Source organism: Carlito syrichta, unplaced genomic scaffold, assembly GCF_000164805.1.
Source record: "Carlito syrichta isolate Samal-C Ts95f unplaced genomic scaffold, Tarsius_syrichta-2.0.1 Scaffold304179, whole genome shotgun sequence".
NCBI classification, from domain to species: domain Eukaryota; kingdom Metazoa; phylum Chordata; class Mammalia; order Primates; family Tarsiidae; genus Carlito; species Carlito syrichta.
Window position 1 is genome coordinate 152167 of NW_007248275.1, and position 14991 is coordinate 167157.

Consider the following 14991-nt stretch of genomic DNA (forward strand, 5'->3'; position numbering starts at 1 on the left):
GCACGCGCCTGTAATTCCGGCTACTCGGAAAGCTGAGGCGGAAGGATCGCCGGAGCCCGGCAGGCAAGGCTGCGGTGGCCGGGAGCGGCCACTGCGCTCCAGTCTGGGCGACAGAGTGAGACTCCAACTCAAAAAAAAAAAAAAAAAAGAAAGAAAAAAAAGAAGCCTGGACCGGCAGTCTTCTCCAAAAAGTTAGCGGTCAGGTTGTATTGAAGAAGACACAAACGCCATCCCAGCCGCCTTGAGCCTGCAGCCAGGCGTGTTGCTGCCCCGCCGCAGCAAGGCCACCAGGCGCTGGCAGTCCCGGGCAACGTCGCCCTCCCTCTCTTTCCGCTGCGGCTCGTGGCCCCGCTTCTGCCCCCGGCGGTCACCACTGGCCCTCTCTCCGGCGGCGTCCCCGCAAAGGTCACAAGGGTCACCACGCGGCCCCAGCTGAGGCTGAGGCTGTCGGAGAGCACGGCCTCTGCCATCCGAGCCATCAGGTCGCTGTACCCGGGGTAGCCAAGGAAGATGGAGAAGAAGGAAGAAGGAGGCGTGCAGCTGCCGCAACCTGGCGGCGGTGGAACGCAGCATGGCGGCCTTGGCCCGGGATGGCAGCGCCTGGAGGTTGCCGGGCGCTCAGGCGCAGTACTCCGGGGAGTCGGCCAGCAGCCTCTCGGTGCGCTCCTTCAGCCAGCTGGCGATGGCCCGGCCTCCAATTATCAAGCTTTTTTTTTTTTTTTGCAGAAAGTTCGAAACCAGGATTTATTGAGAAGACAGAAAAGCTTCCCACAGTGGGAGGGGAGGACCCAAAGGGGTTGCTCCCAATTATCAAACTTTTAATTAGATAATTAATATTCAAATGTACTGTATGACTTCATTTCTGAGGTTTTGAAGACTTCTGAGCTTTTGACCTTGCATACTGTTGCATTTCAGGACGACGTATGACTTGCTGAGAACTTCAAGCTAACGAGGAATGTAGGAATATAGTGTTTTATATCCACTATGGAGATTTAAATACTTGGTCATGCTTTTTATATTGTGCAGCATCTTCTTACCTTCTTTGCATTTTATAAATGATATTAATATATTCTCAACTGTACATGGTGTTTTATTTAGATGACACTTTAGTCTTTCTGTAGATTCAGGCTTCCAGTGTAGGAGGATAATGCTTTGTGCCAAAATAGTGATTTGCAAGTTTAACAGTCAGTAACAAATGCTTTGATTCTGAATGACTTCATCTTCCCTCTTGTGGTGTGGATGAGACCTCCCACACAGGTGAGAGCAAGAATCTGTACATACATACTGACTTTCATTTGGACATTTTCATAAATTGTACCCATCTGAAAAGGGGTAGTCCATTTTGTTGAAGAATCAAAACCTGAAAAGCCTTTAAATAGCCCAAAGTGGCTTGTTATCTTGATGTTAATGATAATTGATTCATTTCCTAGGTAATTTTTATGTGTTTTTAAAGCTGGGCTGTTTTGTAGCCCTTGCAAGACCCGATGATACATTCATGTGTTTTTAAAAAATTGAATACTGCGAAGCATGGTGACTCACACCTGCAATCCCAGCACTTTGGGAGGCGGAGGGGAGAAGATTGTCTGAGCCCGGGGTTCGAGATCAACCTGGGCAACTTGGCAAGACCTTGTCTTTACTATAAAATTTTAAAAATTAGCTGACATGGTAGTATGTGCCTGTGGTTCCAGCTACTTGGAAGGCTGGGACAGAAGGATTGCCTGAGCCCAGCACGTCGAGGCTGTGGTGGCCGTGAGTTTGCCACTGCACTCCAGCCTGGGCAACAGAGTGAGACTCTGACTTAAAAATAAAATGTAAAATAAAGACTGAATATTGACAAATTATAATCGCATGTATTTATAGAGTATATGTATACAATGTGGAATGATTTAATTAAGTGAATTAGCATATCCATCACCTCAAATACTTATTTATTCTTTCCATCTAACTGAAATATTTTACTCTTTGTCCACCATCTCCCCATTCTCCCTACTTCCTAGCCTCTGGTAATCACCATTCTACTCTGTTTTTCTCTGTTCAATTTTTTTATCTTTTACATATGACTGAGAAAAATGTGGTATTTATCTTTCTGTGCCTCATTTATTTCACTTAGCATATTGTCCTGTGGGTTCATCCTTGTTGTCATGAATGACATAATTTCCCTCTTTTTAAAGGCTAAATAGTATTCGCTGTGTATATATACCACATTTTCTTTATCCATTCATCCACTGATGGGCACATAGGTTGAAACTATAACTTGGCTATTGTGAATAATGCTGCAATAAACATGGGAGTGTAGATGTCTCTTTGACATACTGATTTCAAATCCTTTAGATATGTGAGGGGGGACCCCCAAAAGCTGGAATTATCTTTTGGAGGGTGAGCCCCTTATAGTCTACATGGAATTTGTTTCTCTGGATCAGTCAACCAGTTTTTATCTGAAGTTTTGAGAAGACTGTGTCACAGTTTGCTGAAGAAATGTCCCCAGTTGTGGCAAACAGGTGATTAGTTCTTCCACCATGGAAATGCACCTGCCCACACTGTACTGAGTGCTCAGCAGTTTTTGGCCAAAAAACCGGCATGACCCTCATGCCCCACCCTTTCTACTCACCCAATCTTGCCCTGAGCAACTTTTTTTTGTTTCCCTGCATGAAAAAAGTTCTCAAAAGGAAAAGATCAACTGTTTTTTGTTTCCCTGCATGAAAAAAAGTCCTCAAAGAGAAACGTTTTGCTGATGTGGAAGAGGTGAAACAAAAAGCAGCAGAAATACTAAAAGACATCAAAACTGACAAGTTCCAAAACTTTTGAGCAGTGGGAAAAGTGTCTTGATAGGTGTATTGAATCAAACTGAGAGTACTTTGAAGATGACTGAAGTTTAAGCCTGTAAGAATAAATGCACTTTTTAAATAAATAAATTCTGGGTTTGGTCGGGTGTGGTGGGTCACACCTATAATCCCAACACTTTGGGAAGCTGAGGTGAGAGAATTGCCTGAGCCCACGGGTTCGAGACCAGCCTGGGCAACTTAACAAGACCTCCTCTATAATAAATAAAAAAATTAGCCAGGTGTGGTGGCATGTGCCTGTAATTTCAGTTACTTGGAAGGCTGAAGCAGAAGGATCACCTGAGTTCAGCAGGTTGAGGCTGTGGTGGCCATGACTATGCCACTCCACTCTAGTCTGGGTGAGTGAGACTCCAACTAAAAAAAAATTCTATGTTTTTTGGGGTTCCCCCTCGTATATCTAGAAGTGGAATTGCTGAATCATAAAGTAGCTCTGTTTTTTGAGGAACTTCCCATACTGTTTAACATATGGGTTGTATTAATTTACATTTCCACCAACAGTTTTCTTTCCTACACATCCTTGCCAACACTTGTTATCTTTCATTTTTTTAAATAATAGGCATTCTTACAAGTGTGAGGTGATATCTCACTGATTTTATATTTTTCTAATTATTAATGATGTTGAACATTTTTTCATGTATCTATTGGTATGTCTTCTTTTGAGAAATTTTATTAAGTCTCTTGATCATACTCTATAATTCCTGCTGGCTTTCTTTATTCTTTTTGTTCCTCTGACCGGATTGTTTGAAATGTTGTATTCATCTCTAAGATTTCTATTTCATTTTAAAAATATTTTTTCTATTTCTTTACCAAACTTTTTATTTTGATCATTGTTTTCCAAATTTTATTTACATTATTCTTATTATTTTTTGAGTTGGAGTTTCACTCTTGTTGCCCAGGCTGGAGTGCTATGGCATGTTCACAGCCACTGCAGCCTTAACCTACTGGGCTCAGATGATCCTTTCGCCTCAGCCTTCCAAGTAGCTGGAACTTCAGACGTATGCCACTGTGCCCAGTTAGTTTTTGTGATTTACTGTAGAGACGAGGTTTCGCCAAGTTGCCCAGATGGATCTTGAACCCCTGGCTCAGGCAATCTTCTCTCCTCGGCCTCCCAAAGTGCTAAGATTATAGGCTTAACCACTGCGCCCGGCTTATTTAACTTTATATATATATATTTGCAGTTTACTGAGCTTCTTTAAGAGAATTATTTTGAATTCTTTGTTATTTCATAGTTCTTCATTTCTTTAGAGTTTTTGTTGGAGTTTTGTTGGTTTCTTTTGGAGGTGTCATCATTTTCCAGTTCTTTGTAATTCCCGTGTTCTTGTGTTGGTATCTGCACATTTGAGGAGATGGACATCTCTTCTGGCTTTTACAGATGTTCTTTTGCATGGATAGACTTTCACTAATTAGTTCTGCCTTTGATTCTGGGTGGGCCTGCTGGTAACAGTTCTGGTCAGACAGAGCTTGCTTTTGGGGTTCTTTAGATAATTAGGCTGCTGCTTTTGCTCTGAGTTTGGGTGGGATTACTAGCTGGGCATTACTGTCAGGCGAGACTGATGTCTGGGCTCTGCAATCAGGCAGAATTGCTGGTTGGGCATTGCAATCATCTCTGATATGGCCGGGCCCCAGAGTATATTCCCTGGCCAGGTGCTACCCCTGTTTGAGATCTGCACTTGGATAGTGTTATAGTCTGGGCCTTGAGGTTAGGTGGAGCTGCTGCTCAAGATTGATGGGACCAGCTGCCATGCTCAGTTAGAAATGCACTGTTGAGGTTTGCTTCCCTGCCTAGTGGGGGCCTTGGGGTAGACTTCAAGGATGAAGCAAACACTGTTTAAACTCCCAGGTATGACGGAACTAGCCTCTGCACTTTGCCAAAATGCAGTATGGTAGGCATCTCCCCCCTTGGGACAGGGCCTTGAGGCTGAGCTGAACACTGTTTAAAATTCCAGGTTTGGCAGAACTAGCCTCTAAAATGTTCTGTGATGGTCATCTCCCTCCCTGGGTGGGGTCTTGGAGGGGGGCGGTGAGTTTTGAGGCTAGCCCTGGAGGCTGACTGTTTAAAGATTCAGGCCAGGTAGAACTTCTTGCTCTTCTGAGAGTGACCAACTTGGATTTGTTGGACTGTGCTGTTGACTGATATCTCTGATTGACTACCACTTCTGGCTAGTACACAGAGCTGCCATCAAGATCTGCTGCTGATTACTGTGAGCTTGACTTTCTTGTTTTGTTTCTGCCTGACCCCAAGTGATCTAGCTGTGTCTTATCCTGTGTTCTCGGTAAGGTGAGATTAGAGTGGGTTTCTTGGGAAGTGTCTTGGAATCCTAAGGAAGGTATGTGTCTGCTTCTGGTTCTCTTTTCCCACTGTAGAAACCAGGAGTCCTGGGGATTTCCCTCAGTGTGGTACTGCGCTGACTTGGGGAAATGAAAGGGGGTGACATGGTCAAAGTGCGACGGTTTCTTTTACCATCCTTTTTGGTTTTTATTTGGTTTGGTGATCCATGCAGAAGTCTCAGCTTATTCCCAAGTTGTGGGGTTTTCACAAAGAATTTTTTTTTGTGTAGATAGTTGCTAGTGGAACCTTCTGTGGGGTAGTGAAGCCTTGGACTTCCTATTCTGCCACCTTGCTGACATCTTTTGTTTATTTAATGGTGCCTATCATTTTGTAATTTTGTCTGGGATAAATAACCAGTTATCATTGAGTTTATAATCTGTATACTTTATCCTGTCTTGAGTCTCAATCTGGCATCAATATTAGGAAAGCATCATATGTAACTTCTCTCTGCCTTGGGTGGTAAGGATTCTCTAGCATAATGCCACTTTTATTTATTTATTTTTTTGAGTTGGAGTCTCACTCTGTCACCCAGGCTGGAGTGCAGTGGCACACTCACGGCCACCAAAGCCTCTACCTGCTGGGCTCAGGTGATCCTTCCGCCTCAGGCTTCAAAGTAGCTGGAACTACAGGCACATGCCGCCATGCCTGGTTAATCATTTATTTATCTATTGTAGAGTCTCACCAAGTTGCCCGGGTTGATCTCGAATCCATGGGCTCAGGCAATTCTCTCTCCTTGTCCTCCCAAAGTGCTGGGATTATAGGCATGAGCCACTGTGCTTGGCTGCACTTTTATTTTTATAAAATGAAAAAAACCACAAATGTCCTTCATTTTGCGTTTTGAACATCTTACTTACCTGTTTCTGTTTGCCTATTGGATTCATTTTTGAAAAAAAATTATGATTTTTCTCTAGTCTTAATTGTTGCAATATGTTTGAATTTGTTTAAATGCTATATTTGTATATGTTTTTAATTTATAAGTACTCTCATATATGTTTGTTCATTTGAATGTCACAATAATCTAAAGCATTTAGATTAGTAAATGTTATAAATTTTAGGTATCTATAAGTATTTTTGAATTTATTTTTTCATGTCAACTGAAGAATCACAAGGCTCATAAATTTGAAGAGGAGAGATTTATTTATGAGTAGGAGTCTCACAGTTGCCCAGGCTGGAGTGCAGTGGCACACTCATGACCACTGCAGCCTTGACCTGCTGGGCTTAGGTGATCCTTCTGCCTCAGACTCCTGAGTAGCTAATTTTCTGATTTATTGTAGAGATGAGGTCTTGCCAAGTTGCCCAGGCTGGTCTTGAACCCCTAGACTCAGGCAGGCAATCCTCTAGCCTCTGTTTTCCAAAGTGCTGGGATATAGGCGTGAGCCACTGTGCCCAGTGAGCTTTACTTCTTTTTTGTTTTTGGTTGGAGTCTCACTCTGTTGCCCAGTGCAATGGAGTGCAATGGCATGCTCATGGCCACTTCAACCTCAACCTGCTGGGCTCAGGCAATCCTTCCGTCTCAGCCTTCCAAGTAACTGGAGCTACAGGCATGTGCCACCACACTCAGCTAATTTTTTGATTTATTGTAGAGATGAGGTCTCACCAAACTGCCCAGGCTGGTCTTGAACCCATGAACTCAGGCAGTCCTCTCACCTTGGCCTCCCAAAGAGGTGGGATTATAGGCATGAGCCACCATTCCCGGCTGAGCTTTATTTCTTAAGAAGGGAATCACAACTTGTAGGTGGGAAGAATATCCTTTGGCTGAAACCAAAAGCAGGTGATTTGAGGAAGGGAAGGTGAGACGGGAATTTATGCAGAATATGTTGGCTAAATAAATTATTTAATAGGTTATAGGCAGAACTATGAATATTCACAAAGTGGGGGATGTAAGCATGCATAGTAAACAAACATGAGCATGTTACATATGTCCCATGTTCACTTTGGGGTAGAGACTTCACATTTAAATGAGTTACAATTAGGCCCTATACATCTAAGGTGAAATAAAGACACAAAGTATAGGCTCTGTAAATTGGCAAGAACCAGTTCATGGTTGGTGGTCTCTTATCCAGAGAAAGTTACTGAAACCAGTCTTTTGTCTAGTCAAAGCTGTAGTAATAGCTTGTGGGATAGAGGGATCAGTCAGTCAGTGTCTGTTGATTGGTGAGGGCAATTGTTTCAATATTGCTTATCTCCAGGTTGTTTAGCTACTAGAGACAAAGAAAAAAAAATGTATGGCAGTAAGAATGTAGTTTATTATTTAGATACAGGGGTGTTTGACTTAACTCTTGCCTGGCATGGCCTTAGGCCTCGTTTGTAATTTGGAATCTTTTTTTTTTTTTTGAGTTGGAGTCTCACTCTTGTTGCCCAGACTGGATGGAATGCAGTGGCACACTCATGGCCACTGCAACCTCAACCTGCTCAGGTGAACCTTCCGCCTCAGCCTTCCAAGTAGCTGGAAATACAGGTGCATGCCACCACACCCGGCTAGTTTTTATGATTTGTTGTAGAGATGAGGTCTCACCAAGTTGCCCAGGCTGGTCTCGAACATAATTTGGTATCTTATTGCCACAAAGAGTCAATCAATTCTGTCTGTCTTATGATCTGTATTTTGACAGTCATCATGTGTGACTCGTAATCATTTAGATTTATGTTTTACTTTATTGGTTTGAAAGTACTTCTAATTACTTGGCTATTCAGTAAAATGGTTAATCCTGTAGGAGAATAAAAAGCTTTTCCTCTGCTTTTTTAGGTTCTGCTAATTAAACTGACAAAACACAGATTAACAGGCAAAAAAGCATATAAGCTTTATTTGATGTTAATATTTTAGTTTTAAAATATTTTAGTTCATAGAGGCCTTCATAGAAAATAACTAAAGACCTGTGAGGCTGCAGTGAGTCGTGATCCTGCCACTGCACTCCATTCTGGGTAATGGAGTGAGACCAGGAGGGGGAAAAAAAATTAAAGATCTAAAAAGCTGTTAGATCTGGGATCTTATATAACATTTTAATAATGGGTAATCAATTGTGGAGAAATGATAAGGCAAAGGAAAATATATTTGGGCTATTAGGGTTGGTAAATTGTGAGATGGTAAATCTGTGGGGGAAAGTAATGGAGGACAGAGGTTAATATAGCAGTATTTGTGCAGACCCATCTCAGTGCTGACCTTTTGTCTCCTGTGAAAAGGACTGTTCTCTTCCTGGTAAGGGAGTGGAGAGGGGATACATGTTCACAAAGGAAAATTTAGTCTTGCTTTTAGACAGATAGGGAGAGGACAGAGTTCTTTCTGTGCTTGCTGCTTCCCAGTGGCCTTCAGCTCGAAATAATTTTTATGGCAAAGTAGCATACTTTAGGGTAGCATATTCTGATCCCCTCTGTCCAACGTTCAAAAAAGAAAAACATTAGCCACAATTTTATTACTATAACAACCACTATCATCTCTTATCTCCTGTTTTTTAAAAGTTTAGCGTGATTTTATTGAAAGAAAAAAAATTTCTTTATTTCAATAGCTTTGGGGGTACAAATAGTTTTTGGCTACAGGGTTGCATTATATAGCGATGAAGAAGTCTGGGCTTTAAGTTTACCCATCACTCGTACCTGTGCCCCTTGTACCCAATAGGTGATTTCATTTCTCTACCCTCTTATCTTCTTTTAAACAAGTAAGACAACTTAAAATCTTTCTTTTTAGCCGGGCTTGGTGGCTCAGCCTGTAATCCTGCGCCTTTGGGAGGCTGAGGTGAGTAGATTACCTGAGCCCGCGGGTTTGAGACCCGCCTGGGTAACTAGGTGAGATCTCATCTCTGTAATAAATCAAAATGAGCCGGGCGTGGTAGCGTGCGCCTGTAGTTCCAGCTACTTGGAAGGCTGAGGTGGAAGGATCGCCAGAGCCCAGCAGGTTGAGGCTGCGTTGGCCGGGAGCGGCCACTGCACTCTAGTCTGGGCGACAGAGTGAGACTCCAACTCAAAAAAAAAAAAAATCTTTCTTTTTAAAAAATTTTTATTTTAAAGATGTGGAGTACAATTCAAGATTAGGTATACAAATGTTCGTTATACAGGCACCCTTATCCATGAGGTGTGTTCCCCCTCCCCTGAAAAATCTCTTTAGCAATATTTTATGGAACTGTGTTGGGATTTTGCAAATGTATGTCTTTTGATTATAGGTGAAAGTATCTTAGTTTGTAAGAACTCTGAGAAATCAAAAGGCATAGCTCTACTTCAGGGATCTCTAAAACCTCTTCGCAGCTGTCTGCAAAGACGAGAAGGAGAAGAAGTAACTGCTAGCATGATACGAGCTATTCTGGAGGTAAGAGAGTATTAAACTAAATTACCATTTGTTCTTTTATGTCTGCATTAAAGTGGTAAAACTTTAGTATGTGAAAATCTTAGCTTTGTATTTTTTTTTTGAGTTGGAGTCTCACTCTGTCGCCCAGACTGGAGTGCAGTGGCTGCTCCCGGCCACTGCAGCCTCGACCTGCTGGGCTCTGGCGATCCTTCCGCCTCAGCCTTCTGAGTATCTGGAACTACAGTTGTGTGCTACCACGCCCGGCTAATTTTTTGATCTATTGTAGAGATGAGGTCTTGCCAAGTTGCCCAGGCAGGTCTCGAACCCGCGGGCTCAGGCAATCCACTTACCTCAACCTCCCAAAGTGCTGGGGTTACAGGCTGAGCCACTGAGTCTGGCTAGCTTTGTTTTTTTTGTTTGTTTGTTTTTTTGGTTTTTTTTTTGAGTTGGAGTCTCACTCTGTCGCCCAGACTGGAGTGCAGTGGCCGCTCCCAGCCACCGCAGCCTTGACCTTCTGGGCTCCGGCAATCCTTCCGCCTCAGCCTTCCAAGTAGCTGGAATTACAGGCATGCGCTACCACGCCCAGCTGATTTTTTGATTTATTGTAGAGATGAGGTCTCACGGCCCAGGCAGGTCTCGAACCCGCGGGCTCAGGCAATTCACTCACCTCAGCCTCCCAAAGGCGTGGGATTACAGGCTGAGCCACTGAGCCCAGCAGCTTTGTATTTTTTAATAAGATTTTTATACTTATAGCCTTCCCAAGTCTGAAATACATGAATTATATTCAGTTGACTCTTGTACAACAGTGTTTAAACTGCGCGAGTCCACACAGATTTTCTTCCACTGCTGCCACCCCTGAGATAACAATTCCTCTTCTTCCTCCTCCTCAGCGTATTCTATGTGAGTATGATGAGGACAAAGATCTTTATGATTAGTGGTCTCCAACCTTTTTGGCATCCAGGACTGGTTTTGTGGAAGACAGTTTTTCCATGGACTGGGGCGGTGGAGGGATGTGCAGTCAACCTCACTGCTAATGTTATTGTAGTCACTTCCCAGTGCATCACCACCTCAGCTCTATCTCAGATCATCAGGCATTAGATTTCCATAAGGAACCCTACCTGGATCCCTTATATATATAGCAGTTCACAATAGGGTTCATACTCCAATGAGAATCTAATGCTACTTCTGGTCTGACAGAAGGCAGAACTTAGGTGGTAATGTGAGTGATGAGGAGTGACTGTAAATGCAGATGAAGCTTCCTTAGTTCACCTGCCACTCACCTCCTGCTGTTCATCCTCATTCGTAACAGGCCACGGGCTGGCACTAGTCCGTGGCCTGGGGGGTTGAGGACCCCTGTTTATGATGATCCACTTTCACTTAATGAATAGCAAATATATTTTCTCTTCCTTATGATTTTCTTAATAGCCTTTTCTGTAACTGACTTTTGTAAGAATACAGTATATAATGCATATCACATACAAAATATTAATGTTAATCAACTGTTTATGTTATTGATAAGGCCAACAGTAGGATATAAGGAGTTCAGTTTCTGGGGAATCAAAAGGTATATACAGATTTTTGACTGGGTAGTCATTGTCCCAGCCTCCATGCTGTTTAAGGGTCAGCTTGTGTGTGTGTGTGTGTGTGTATATATATATATATATATATATACACGTGTATGTGTGCATGCGCGTGTGTATGTGTACATATATAATATATATATGATTATATGAGTATGTAATTATTTCCTGGAGCTTAATATAGCTAGTGCTATATCAATCTATTTCAAAACAGTGACTGAAACCAAATGCCAGGTGGTTCTTTTTATTTTTTAGATATTATTTATTTCCTGAATTTAAAGAAAATATGACAAAAATAGACCCTATTGTCTTCATCCAGATAATACCTGTTGATGTTAAGATAAAATCAAGTTATACATATATGTGATTAGAAGCTTCCAACAATACAGAAAACTCTAGTCCTTTTCAGTGTTATATGTGTCCATTCAAAAAACTTTTCTGTGCATAAACCAGCATGACTTAGTATTGGTTTCAGTATTAGGGCTGGTGATTTGGGTACTTGTACCTATACCCTTTTATTTTATTTTTTCCTTCAACTATCAGTTTGAAAAAAGACCAGATATGGTGGCACCCCTGTAATCCCAGCACTTGGGGAAGCCAAGGCAGGAAGATTGCTTGAGTCCTGGAGTTCAAAACTAGCCTGGGCAACATAGTAAGATCTTGTCTCTACAAAAAATCAAGAAATTAGCCAGGCATGGTGGTGTGTGCCTTTAGTCCCAGACACTTGGGAGGCTGAGGCAGAACGATCGCTTGAGCCCAGGAGGTCAAAGCTGTGGTGAGCTGTGGTCATGTCACTGCACTACAGCCTGGGCAACAAAGTGAGAATCCAACTTAAAAAAAAAAAAGAAAGAAAGAAAATACTTGATAACATAGGTAGGGAATTAGAAAGTAGATACTTTAATCCACTGCTAAAAATTGTTTGGAGGGCACCCGGGCATACCTCCTAATATAAAAAATGCACACACCCATTTATCTAGCAGTTTCACAGCTAGGAATTTTACCTAGGGAAATATTTGTGAGGTCGCATCAAATTAAATGTACAGCAATGTTTATTATAGCACTATTTGTAATAGGAAAAAATTGGAAAAACCCCAAATACCATTCATACTAAGTAAACTGTGGTAAAACTGTGCTTTGTGGTTATTAAAAAGAATGAGATAACCAACTCATCTTCAACAAAGCCACCAACAACCACTGGGAAGAGGAGAACCTATTCAGTAAATAGTGCTGGGAAAGCTGACTGACCACATGCAGAAGATTGAAACAGAACCTCTCCCGATCACCATACACAAAAATCAACTCTAAATAGTTCAAAGACCTGAAAGTAAAACCCCAAATGATAAGAACCTTAGAAAATGCAGGAGATACTCTTTTGGAAATTGGAACTGGCAAACAATTCCTGGTCAAAACCCAAGTGCTCATGCCATAAGAGATAAAACAGACAAGTGGGATCTCATCAAACTGAAAAGCTTCTGCAAAGCAAAAGAAACCAGCAAGAGAGTAGGGAGACAACCCACAGAATGGGAAGAATATTTGCCAACTCTGTATCTAACAAGGGTCTAAAATCCAGGATCTACAAGGAACTCAAATGTGCCAAAAGGAAAAGAATAAACAGCCCCATTAAAAAGTCATGACTAGACACTTCTCAAAGAAGATATGCAGGCAGCCAACAGACACATGAAAAAGTGCTCAGCCTCACTAATCATCTGAGAAATGCAAATCAAAGCCACATTGAGATACCACCTAACCCCAGAAAGAATGGCCATCATTAACAAAACAAACAACAGATGCTGGCAAGGATGTGGAGAAAAAGGAACACTTCTACACTGCCGGTGGGAATGCAAACTAGTGCAGCCTCTTTGGAAAACAGTGTGGTGATTTCTAAAAGAACTAGACATTGACTTTCCATATGACCTAGCAATTCTCCTACTAGGAATATACCCAGAAACACTCAAAACATTCTATAAAAAAAATATACGCATGTTCACAATAGCAAAAACATGGAACCAATTCTGCTGCCCATCAAAACTAGACTGGATAAAAAAATGTGGTACGTATATTATTGGAATATTATGCAGCCATAAAGAAGGACAAACATATGGACTCTTCAGCAACTTGGATGAATTTAGATTATGTCACACTCAGTGATCTATCACAGAAGCAAAGAACAAAGTACCACATGTTCTCACTCATAAGTGGATCCTGAACATTTATCATAATACTATAAGAAAGGGATAGGCAGCAGCGGGATACTGCCTGGGTGGGCGGCAGGGGGATGAGGGGAGGAGGGGCACATAACATCAATAAGGGTACCTGATCTCAAACCAGCAAAGTGGGGACCAAAGGGAGGGCCATACTTAGCCTGTACGATGACCACTTTTATATTTAATTCTGAATTGTACACCATATCTTTAAATTGGAAAAAAAAAAGAATGAGATAGCTCTGTTTATGATGTTTTGGTATGTGTGCAATACAGAGTAAAAGAAGACAAGAGGCAAATTAGTATATATAATAGGATAGTTATGGGAAAATTATATCCACAAGACATGGCTGACTCCATTTTTTTTGTACTTATTTCCACCACTTTTCTGGGTGGGAAGTGTTCAATAGTAGCATTCCTACATGCCTGCATATTTCAGGAGAATTAATGAAAAGAATTTATTTGGTTAATGGACATGAGTCATCACTATCTCCTTTATATATGTTGTCAGATCTGAAATTTCAGATGAATAATGATTCGTTTATTTCTGTTTATAATAAAATATTCTATTTATGTTTAAGGACAAATTTTTTTTGTTGTCATTATGTGTTATTTACAACTACAATGAGTGAGTGTTAATGGAAGAGTTTTCTTTTTATGGTTTTAAAAATTATTATTATTTTATTTTAATGATATGGGGTCCAGTTCAGGATGAGGCACATACAGGTGGGCTTTGGGCCTCCTATTGGTCCTCACTTTACCTGATTTAGGATCAGGTACCATTATTGATTTTATGTGCTTCCCCACCTCCCCAGCAGTGTCCCGTTACTGGCAATCCCTTTCTTATAACATTAAGATAAGTCAGAGTCTCATTCTATCTCCCAGACTGGAGTGCAGTCTCATGCTCATGGTTACTGTGGCCTCTGTCTGCTGAGCAATCCTTCTGCCTCAGCCTTCCAAGTAGCTACAGGTGTGCACCACCATGCCTGGCTAAGTTTTGTTTATTTTTATTTCTTGTAGAGACGAGGTCTTGCCAAGTTTCCCAGGCTGGTCTCGAACCCCTGGGCTCAAGTGATCCTCTCGCCTCTGCCTCCCAAAGTGCTGGGATTACAGGCATGAGTCACAGGACCTGACTGGAAAAATTTATAATCAAGAGTCTCTACATTATGATTCTGAGAATAAAATCACTTTATATCCTTCATGTCAAGAGGGCCTGCATGTCTTAATAAAAAGTTACAGAAATGTTTAAATATCTTCTATCAGATAATAGTTGGTGGAGTAGCAAGTACATCGCAAGATATGCAAACTTATGCTTCTTGCACATTTTTGGCTGCAAGTATGAAAGAAGGGAATCAAGGAATTCAGAGAAATCAAGAGTCTGTTCACCTTGGAGCACTTGAGGCCTGTGTGATGTGGCTGCTAGAAAATGAATTCATCCAGATTATAGAAGCCAGTGATGGAAGAGAAGGTAAGTGTTAAATATCACTTCTCACATACGGTTTATTCACTTTTTCATCCTTAGTGACTTAAAGTAAGACTGCTCAGTAAAAGAAAATTGACTTTTCAAGTAGTATAAGAGGACATTTGTTTTGAGTAGTGTGTCAACTCATTTTTAGTAAATCAGTGTTGTGTCAGAAACTTCAGATAATTAGTCATAGAGACTACTCATAAATTTTCATGCATTAAATAGTTTTCTTTTGTAAAACTTATCACCTGAGAGGATTAGTTATAGAATCCAGAAAGATAGTATTTTGTTTTATTTTACTTT

At 41.4% G+C, this 14991-nt stretch overlaps 1 protein-coding gene across 1 annotated transcript in view; it reads left to right on the forward strand.

The window, feature by feature from the left end:
• The window catches only part of POLQ (DNA polymerase theta), a gene marked incomplete at its 3' end in the record, with an annotated part of 75023 nt that overhangs the window by 28211 nt on the left and 31821 nt on the right, over positions 1 to 14991 (forward strand). Inside the window, exons 10-11 of the mRNA XM_008059495.2 lie at positions 9321 to 9463; positions 14487 to 14691. Coding sequence (XP_008057686.1) covers positions 9321 to 9463; positions 14487 to 14691 — 348 coding nt within the window. The remainder of the gene's footprint in view (positions 1 to 9320; positions 9464 to 14486; positions 14692 to 14991) is intronic.